The sequence below is a fragment of the Salvelinus fontinalis genome, chromosome 33, assembly GCF_029448725.1.
Source record: "Salvelinus fontinalis isolate EN_2023a chromosome 33, ASM2944872v1, whole genome shotgun sequence".
Lineage (NCBI taxonomy): Eukaryota > Metazoa > Chordata > Actinopteri > Salmoniformes > Salmonidae > Salvelinus > Salvelinus fontinalis.
In genome coordinates, this window is record NC_074697.1 from 27,183,314 (window position 1) to 27,193,310 (window position 9,997).

Below are 9,997 nucleotides of genomic sequence, written 5' to 3' on the forward strand. Positions count from 1 at the left end.
GTACAGAAAGTTCATAGTATTATCACATATGACCGCCATGCACTTCTGGAAACCAGATTGACAGTTACTAACCTCGATTTTGACTTCAACTACAAATCAGCTGTTCCACTGTTCATACCAAACCCTATTACCTTTGTTCCATGGGCTACCAAAAATCTCCAGGCCTAGACGCGAGACGAAGTGGAGTCGAGGTGGAGTCGATTCTATTAGCAAATCTTCAGTCACTTGAGAATAAGAAAAATACTTGAAAGCAGCAATATTATGTCTTACTGAAACGCTATGCACGTAGTACTCGGTGGATTTTCCATGCAGTGGCAGGATCGACCGGTGGCTTCTGGGAAGTCGAAAGGAAATGGAGTGTTTTTTTCATAAATAACAACTGATGTGCTGCTTCAAGTGTGAAGGAAATCTCTAACAATTCTTTTTATTTGTTACTATTATTTATTTGACCCCTTTTTCTCCCCAATTAGGAGTTACATATCCAATTGGTAGTTACAGTCTTGTCCCATCTCTGCAACTCCCGTATGGAGTCAGGAGAGGCGAAGGTCGAGAGCCTTGCGTCCTCCGAAACACAACCCCGCCAAGTCACACTGCTTGCTTAACCCAGAAGCCAGCCGCACTAATGTGTCAGGGTAAACACCGTACACCTGGTGACCGTGTCAGCATGCATTGCACCCAGCCTGCCACAAGAGTCGCTAGAGCACGATGGGACAAGGACAACCAAACCCTCCCCTAACCCAGACAATGCTGGGCCAATTTTGCGCCGCCTCATGGGTCTCCCGACTGTGACACAGCCTGGGATCGAACCAGAATCTGTAGTGACGTAGCTAGCACTGCGATGCAGTAGTCTTAGACCACTGCGCCACTTGGGAGGCCCTGGAAATCTCTAGCTTTTGCTCACCTGATAGAGATAGACGTTTGCATTTATACATATATACATATATGAGGCCACTCTAAAATGAGCAGTTTTGTCACACAACTTAATGCCACAGATGTTTCAAGTTTTGAAGGAGTGTGCAATTGGCATGCTGACTGTAGGAATGTCCACCAGAGCTGTTGCCAGAGAATTGAATATTAACTTCTTTACCATAAGCTGCCTCCCAACATTGTTTTAGAGAATTTGGCAGTACGTCCAATATATGAACAGTAACTCAGTAAAATCTTTTAAATTGATGCATGCTGTGTTTTTATGTTTTTGTTCAGTATAGAATACCTCATGGTAAATTGCAGAGCCTTTTATCTAACAAGAGTTTTCATCTGTAAGTATCATGGCAGTCTACATCCCTCCACAAGCCAACACCACTCTGGCACTCAATGAACTGTATGGGGCTTTAACACGGGGGGACATAAAACCGTCCTACCTGACTTCTACCAACACGTCTGCTGCTCCAGTAGGAGTGCTAAAACTCTAGACTACTTTTATTCTACCCACATAAGTGCTTACAAGGCCCTCCCCTGTCCTCCCTTCGGAAAATCTTAGCATGACTCCATTCTCCTGCTTCCTGTTTACAAACAAACTCAAACAGGAAGTACAAGTGATTCACTCAATACGGAAGTAGTCGGATGAAGCAGACGCGAGGATACAAGACTGTTTTGCTAGTACAGACTGGGATGTGTTCCGGGATTCATTCGATAGCATTGACGAGTTTACCACAACAGTCACGGGCTTCATCAATAAGTGCATGGGTGATGTCATCCCCACAGTTACTATAAGAACATATCCATACCAAAAACCATGGATTACAGGCAATATCCACGCTGGGCAAGCGCTACTGCTTACAAGGAACGGGACACAGACATAGACATACAAAAAAGGACAATATAGGAGGAAGGTGGAATACTATTACACCGGATCCAACGCTCGTCGTATGTGGCAGGGCTTGCAGACAGTAACAGATTACAAAAGAAAACCCAGCCATGAGAGGCCCAGCGATGCAGAACTCTCAAACGAGCTAAATGCCTTTTATGCTCACGTCAAGGAATATAACACTGTGCCTTGTGAAAGCACTTGTTTTCCGGATGACTGTGTGATTTCGCTCTCCGTGGCCGATGTGAGCAAAACGTTTAAACAGGTTGACAAACACAAGGCCGCCGGGCCAGTTGTAGTACCAGGGCGTATGCGCAAAGCATGCGGAGACCAACTGGAAGGAGACTTCAGACATTTTCAGTCAAGTTGATCACCACTGACTCTGTTCCCAAGAGCTCTGAGGTAACCTGCCTAAATGACTATCGCTCTGTAGTACTCACATCTGTAATTATGAAGTGCTTTGAAGGGCTGGTTATGACACACATCAACACCATCATTCCAGACACCCTAGACCCACTCTCATTCACATACTGCCACAACGGCTCCACAGACGACGCAATCTCAATTGCACTTCACACTGCCCTCTCCCATCTGGACAAGAGGCGAAATAACTATGTGAATGCTGTTCATAGGGGCGGCAGGTAGCCTAGTGGTTAGAGCGTTGGACCAGTAACCGCGAGGTTGCTAGATCAAATCCCTGAGCTGACAAGGTCAAAATCTGTCATTCTGCCCCTGAGCAAGGCAGTTAACCCACTGTTCCTAGGCCGTCATTGTAAATAAGAATTTGTTCTTAACTGACTTGCCTGGTTAAATACATTTTGTAATAAAAATAAAAAATTGACTACAGCGCAGCGTTCAACATGATAGTCCCCTCCAAGCTCATCACCAAGCTAGGGACCCTGAGACTGAACCCCTCCCTTTGCAACTGGATCCTGGACTTCCTGACTGGCCAGCCCCAGGTGGTGAGGATAGGCAACAACACCTCCACCACACTGACCCTCAACACAGGGGCCTTTCAGGGGTGTGTGCTTAGTCCCCTCCTGTACTCCCTTTCCACCCACGACTGCTTGTCCCTTTCCACCCACGACTGCTTGTCCTCAGCAAACCATCAAGTTTGCTGACTATACAACAGCGGTGATGAGTCTGCCTACAGAGAGGTGGCCAGAGACGTAGAGACATAGCAGTGTGGTGCATCGGACAACCTATTCCCTCAACGTCAGCAAGACAAAGGAGCAGATTGTGGACTGCAGGGAGAGCACGCCCCCCCATCCACATCGACAGGGCTGTTTTGGAGCGGGTCGAGAGCTTCAAGTTCCTTAGCGCCAACATCCACTAAGGACTTAACATAGTCCACCCGCACAGTCGTGAAGCGGGCACGGCAGCGCCTCTTCCCCCTCAGGAGGCTGAACAGATTTGGCATGGGCCCTTGGATCCTCAAAAAGTTCTACAGCTGCACCATCAACTGCATCTTGACTGGTTGCATCTCCGCTTGGTATGGCAAATGCACCGTCCTTGACCGCAAAGCACTACAAGGGGGGTGCGGACAGCCCAGTACATCACTGGGGTCGAGCTCCCTGCCATCCAGAACCTCTATATCAGGAGGTGTCAGAGGAAGGCCCGAAAAAACACTCCAGCCACCCTAGCCATAGTCTGTTCACTCTGCTACCGTCCAGCAAACGGTACCAGAGCATTGGTCTCGGACCAACAGGCTTCGAGGCAGTTTCTACACCCAAGCCATAAGACCACTAAATAGTCCATTTATGGTACCCAAACTATCTGCACTGACTCTATTTTGCAGTGACTACACACTCACTAGACTATACAATGCATTCGGAAAGTATTCAGACCCCTTGGCTTTTTCCACATTTTGTTACGTTACAGCCTTATTCTAAAATCGATTTAAATCATTTTTTCCCCTCAATCTACACACGATACCCCATAATGACAAAGCAAAAAAAAGTTTTTTTGAAATATTTGCATAAGTATTCAGACCCTTTACTCAGCACTTTGTTGAAGCACCTTTGACAGCGATTATAGCCTTGAGTCTTCTTGGGTATGACACTACAAGCTTGGCACACCTGTATTTGGGGAGTTTCTCCCATTCTTCTCTGCAGATCCTCTCAAGCTCTGTCAGGTTGGATGGGGAGCGTCGCTGCACAGCTATTATCAGGTTTCTTCAGAGATGTTCGATCGGGTTCAAGTCCGGGCTCTGGCTGGGCCACTCACTACAGAGTTCCAAACTGCCTCTGGAAGCAACCTCAGCACAAGAACTATTCATCGGGAGCTTCATGAAATGGGTTTCCATGGCTGAGCATCCGCACACAAGCCTAAAATCACCATGCACAATGACAAGCGTTGGCTGGAGTGGTGTAAAGCTCGCCGCCATTGGACTCGGGGAGGATGCGTTCTCTGGGGTGAAGAATGACGACAGACTAATCTGGATTTGGCGGATGCCAGGAGAACGTTACCTGCCCCAATGCATAGTGCCAACTGTAAAGTTTGGTGGTGGATGAATAATGGTCTGGGGCTGTTTTTCATGGTTCAGGCTAGATCCCTTAGTTCCAGTGAAGGGAAATCTTAATGCTACAGCATACAATGACATTCTAGACAATTCCATGCTTCCAACAGTTTGAGGAAGGTTCTTTCCTGTTTCAGCATAATTCCCCATGCACAAAGCGAGGCCCATACAGAAATGGTTTGTCAAGATCGGTGTGAAAGAACTTGACTGGCCAGCACAGAGCTCTGACAACCCCATCGAACACCTTTGGCATGAATTGGAATGGCGACTGCGAGCCAGGCCAAATCGCCCAACCTCACTAATGCTCTTGTGGCTGAATGGAAGCAAGTCCCCGCAACAATGTTCTAACATCTAGTGGAAAGCCTTCCCAGAAGAGTGGAGGCTGTTATAGCAGCAAAGGGGGGACCAACTCAATATTAATGCCCATGATTTTGGAATGAGATGTTCTACTAGCAGGTGTCCATATACTTTTGGTCATGTAGTGTATCTACCTCTACTGCACATTGATCTGGTACTGTTACTCCCTGTATATATCTCCATTCTTGTGTGTTTTATTTTAAACTCTGCATCATTGGGATGCGCTCGTAAGTAATTATCAAGGTAAAGTCTACACCAGCCCTCAGTCAACCAACAGTGCTTTAAAGTGTGTGTGGCGACAGCAGCTCCTGTGGGTGACAGATGTGTTGGGGTAGGGGACCTGGAGCAACCCGGATTAGGGCTTCTTGGCCAGATGTGGACTTTAATTTCAGTGCTGGGCTAATCAGAAGCTGTGAAATGCCCCTTCACAGACCCAGCATGGCCGCATAGTCAGCACAATTTATTCACGAATATGCTCTTCAGTCTAACACTGCTCCAGAGTCATCTGTCACAATTAAACAGTGCCCACTGTGATTGTTTGAACATGGTTGTTGCTTTAATGAAAGGATTGCTGGTACAGTTCACTTGGTTCAGTTCACTTGCCTTGTTATTATTGTCGAAATATGAAAAACAAAATGTAATTTCTCTGCTATGCCACCTCTGGCTAGATACCTTATTTTCATGGAGGATGTGGTGCCTTCCCATTCATCCCTTCACCATATACAACATTGTTATATTATTTGTGCCTTTCTAAATCTGATTGGGTGTATTAGTGTATGTTTGTTTGTCTCTGTGTTAATCCGCATGAGTTTTGTCCCTGTAGGCTGGAGCAGCAAGAGAGAGAGCGGCAGGAGTGGGAGAGACTGGAGAGAGAGAGACAACAAGCTGCAGCAGGTCAGAGGCACCATCTTGTGTCAAAAAGCCACACTGACAGCAATACAGTTTGCCTTTTTCAACACTGTGACAGTCTCTTACCTTTTATATTTTTAGTGCCCACTCCTCCAGTCCCACCGTTGGCCCCCCCAGCACCTCCGGGCCCTCCTCCACCCCCAGGACCTCCTCCATCTGGGCCCCCTCCTCCCCCTGGACCTCCTCCCCCAGGACCCCCGGCGGCAGGATCAGGACCCCCGCCCGCCCCACCGCTGCCCTCCCCAGGAGGAGATGGGGGCCTAGGGGGAGGTGCAGGGGGCCTGGCGACAGCCTTAGCCGCAGCCAAGCTCCGCAGAGTGGCCAAGGTGAGAGACAGAAAGGAGAAATAGTGGCCTCAGGATAAGAATTAGCGTAACAGTTGTTTTGTATCTGTTGTATCGATCTCCACATTTTATGCAACCACCATTTTTTTCTGATTTGGACTTCAATGTAAATCATTTTGAATGCCGAGCCTCTCTGTTTTGCAGTGCTAGCTAGAGCTAAAGGTGGTGTTGTATCGATACTCTAACCACTCCTGTGTCTTTTACTGCTCTTTGTAGGATGATAGTGGTAGTGTTGCTGCTGCTGCTTCTTCTGCTGCAGCACCGGCTGCCAAGCCTGATCAAAGCCGCACCAGTGGCTCCATCGGTGGTGGTGGTGGTGGTGGTGGAGGAGGCCTGATGGGTGAGATGGCATCCATCCTGGCACGAAGGTAGGTGGTACTGAAGAGAGCACTGGTATAAATGAACAGATTCATACGCCCCAGTCAAGAGCGCTGTGTATGCCCCTCTATGGCTCTGATCCGGCTTAGTGAATCTTTAAGTGTTGTACCACACTCTTACTCTCCTTTTGTCTATCTTGTTCAGGAAAAAAATGGCAGACGGTGGGTCTAAGCCACCTGCTAAGACAGCAGATAATGTAAGTATTTGTTAATTTATTGGCCAACTATGTCGTGAGTACATAAATGAGCAATTTCCATATAGTCAAAAAACACTGAAGTTTGTCTGGTCTCTGTTTCCTTTCTCCCTACAGGATGACTCAGAGTCTCAAGGCCAAAGTGGTGAGAACTGTCCGTGTGTCTGTCTGTTTTGTTTGTACCTAGGAAGACAAATGTGCTTAATATAAGACTTTTATACAATTTTGATTTAAAATATCCCTCTCTCCTTTTTAGACACTCTTGGAAGAAGACCATGGGAGAAATCAGCCACTATGCCCAGGTAAGTTTTCAGCTTCCTATGCTCTCTCTCTCTGTGTCTGTAGTAAGAGCAGCCTGTATGGACGTATGTCAGTCTCAGAATTCAAAGAGGGGTGTGTGTGTTGATGAATTGGTTGCTACCCATTGTAAGAGCAGAGTGTGTGTGTCTCACAAACAGGAATAACTCCATCTCCAAGAGCATGGACTCCACCTCTCCCTTGCCCCAGGGTCCCAGGTACAAAGTCCCTCCCCTGACAAGACAACAGGACTGATGCTTTCCTGTTCTCCCTAGCATACCGTCCCATCTCCCTTCTCTCTGTCAGGTCAACAGGGGCACAGCTTCAGATCGTGGTGCTGGGCTATTGTACTGTTGACAGCACCACCTAGTGGACTTCAGAAAGCTATGACTACTGTGACAGCCTTTCTCATCTGCATCATTCCATTTTGATATGTGAATTGATATCCCTTGATGTAGTATAGAATGGAATTTTGTGTGTTTTGCCTGGCATTTCTGGACATTTGGTTCTGTGGTCAACAGTCAAATGTCATTGAAACTTTGAAAGCTAGCCTTGGGTTGTCTGTGGTGTATGTGTGGTGCTTCCTGAGGCCTCTTTGGGGGTGCTATGGTGATGGGTTGGATTGACAGCGTGGGTTGTCAGTGATGGGACTATGTTCGATCTTAATCAGTCTCTCCCTTTCTCTCTGCCTCCCCTACCCACTCGCTTTCTTTCCACCCCATTTCCACACCTTATCCAGGGTGAAGCATGCAGGTGGTAGTAATGATGCTGGAGGTGGTGAAGAGACAGATATGGAGAGGATTAAACAGGTAAATATTATTTTTTGAAGCACCTCTAATGCCAAGACTAGTATAAACATATAAGCATATTCAATACTAAGACTGCAAATTATAGAATGTTTTGGTTGCTTCCTGTAGGAGATCCTTGATGAGATGCGGAAGGAGTTACAAAAAGTCAAGGAAGAGATAATCAGAGGTAAGACTATGCAGATATTTGTTTTGGGCCACAACTATTTTTCACATATAAACCGATCCAGTGACATTTGTATAGAAGTCCAAATTAAGTGTGGGGGGGGACAAAGGCAGTACCTTTCTTTGTCAGGTGTTGTATTGATTGTTTCTTGTCTCTCTCCTGTTCCACAGCCTTTATTGAGGAGCTACAGAAGAGGGGTTCCACATAGTTCTGCTAGAGGAACAGGGGGATGGGATGGATGGAGGTTATGGCCCTGTGTGGACCTCTCCCCTATCACCCCCTCCAGTGTAGCCCAGGGATTTTTCTTTCTCTCCTTCACACATTCTCACATTCACACACACCTACATACTTGCACATGACATGTACACGTTAACCCAGGGAACCAATTCACAAATACAGGACTAGATCACCTGCTACCACCCCATCTGTGATGACACAACCTCTTCTCACTCATCCCTTCTTGTATCCGACTCTTCCTTAATTTCATGAGAACCATTGTAGAGCACATAATCACGGCTGCTGTTGCTCTTACTCCTTGTCATGTACAATTGTTTCTCTCCCCCCATGTATCTGCCCCATAGAAATCCTGCTCCTATTCACTCTCTTTGTCAGACAGACCAGTGTTTTTACTGGGGTCTTCAGTATTCAGGGAAGATCATATCATTAATTCTTGTTACTGTAATGGCAGAGTGGTTGGTTGGCTTTTGTACGAATCCTCTTTAACCTGGCACAGCTTCGACCTCAAACACGGCCTTCAAATAAAAACATTTTATATGGGCCAAGACGACATAGGCCTATCTTGAGAATGTGTGGTGACGGGAGGAAACTACCAGATTGTACAGGGACCCCATGGTGGAGGGCTTTCATCCACAGCACACACTGCTCCCTTCAGGCCTGGTGCACAAGAGCTTATACTGCACCACTGCCTTGAAGCATGGGCTACCGCTCCCAAGTGTACTGCTCTGTCAATGGCCAAAAAAGAGACCCTACACAAACTTCAGTTCTACAGACTTTGAGGAGAAGTCAGAGGAGACATGCAAAGGGAATGTGATGGATGACCTCCCGGAGTGCCGTGAGAGAGGAGAGTACTGTGGTTCTGTGCTATGGAGGGAATCCAAGTTCTTTCTGCATTGCACTTGGCCTGGAGAAAGTGTGCATTTTGTGTGCCACTCAGAATCGCCGAAACACTCTCATCTTTACCTTCTGCTCAAAAGGAGACACTAATAATTTGCCAGTGCAGTGGTCCTAAACTGTACTGTTTATTTTGTTTGAAATTTAAGTATGTTTTCTAACTACATAGAAATATAAAAATTTCGGCCATGACTAAGTCACTTAATTGGCCATGACCAACTGCCTTGGAGAATATATATATAATTTTTTTTTTTTGGGGGGGGGGGGTGCTAGCAAAATTGAAATGCTGTTTCTATTTTAATTGAGGTGAATGGGACATTGTTGGATTGTTTTATTTTTAAGAGATGTAATTGGGTTACTGTTTTTGTTTTGTTTTTCTAATAGAATATAGGCTTTTTACACTGAAATATAAATAAAACAGCGTAGAGACACTGGATTAGAGATGCCTTTTATAGTCAAATACAGCCGCTTCTTGTAATGCATCAGCTTCTTGAGTCTCCTTTTTTTGGTCTTTACATTGCACATTTTAAGCCTTTCATATTTTTGGGGATATTCTGGCTGTCAAGGCATTGAATGAGATTATTTAGTACAAAAAATAGCTCAAATGCATTTATGAACATTTTGAATAGTTAAGAATGTATCTATTAATTTTGATACTGTATTTAAATATGACTCAACATGTATTTCAATATGACTCAACAGGATAGGGGTTGGGGGTTTAGGAACGTTTTTCTGGTTGATGTTCCTTGGGGTCAGGGTTAGATCTATGGTTAGGGTAGGATCCCACTTTGCATTTACTGGGATCAAATGGTAGGCTATCCACAAAATTATACAATAATTCAGAAAGGACCTGCATGGGACAGTACTACAGGACATTATGGACAGTAGCATGCATGACATGTGCTGTTCTATGTTTTGAATTTATTTAATGACAAATCAGTCATTCTAGAGCTGAGACCCTGTGATAGACACGATATTGAAACATATCAACATATTCATGCAGAGGGTGCATTCAAAATCAGCTGCCTGTCTGAAGCGTGATTAATCCGGAACTGATGTAAAAGGACGAATGACGTGACAAAAATTGGAAC

The 9,997-nt window shown here is 45.8% G+C and overlaps 1 protein-coding gene across 2 annotated transcripts in view; it reads left to right on the top strand.

Moving 5' to 3' along the window:
• Positions 1 to 9,388, top strand: part of vaspb (vasodilator stimulated phosphoprotein b) — a 28,666-nt gene extending 19,278 nt beyond the window's left edge. The window contains exons 5-14 of one of the 2 annotated variants that reach the window (XM_055895459.1): positions 5,506 to 5,576; positions 5,673 to 5,917; positions 6,152 to 6,303; positions 6,458 to 6,509; positions 6,624 to 6,651; positions 6,763 to 6,808; positions 6,965 to 7,021; positions 7,543 to 7,612; positions 7,721 to 7,778; positions 7,946 to 9,388. In XM_055895459.1, coding sequence (XP_055751434.1) covers positions 5,506 to 5,576; positions 5,673 to 5,917; positions 6,152 to 6,303; positions 6,458 to 6,509; positions 6,624 to 6,651; positions 6,763 to 6,808; positions 6,965 to 7,021; positions 7,543 to 7,612; positions 7,721 to 7,778; positions 7,946 to 7,983 — 817 coding nt within the window. In that variant the 3' untranslated portion in view covers positions 7,984 to 9,388. The remainder of the gene's footprint in view (positions 1 to 5,505; positions 5,577 to 5,672; positions 5,918 to 6,151; positions 6,304 to 6,457; positions 6,510 to 6,623; positions 6,652 to 6,762; positions 6,809 to 6,964; positions 7,022 to 7,542; positions 7,613 to 7,720; positions 7,779 to 7,945) is intronic. The other variant, XM_055895460.1, reaches the window with a different exon arrangement.
• The last annotated feature ends 609 nt before the right edge of the window (positions 9,389 to 9,997 follow it).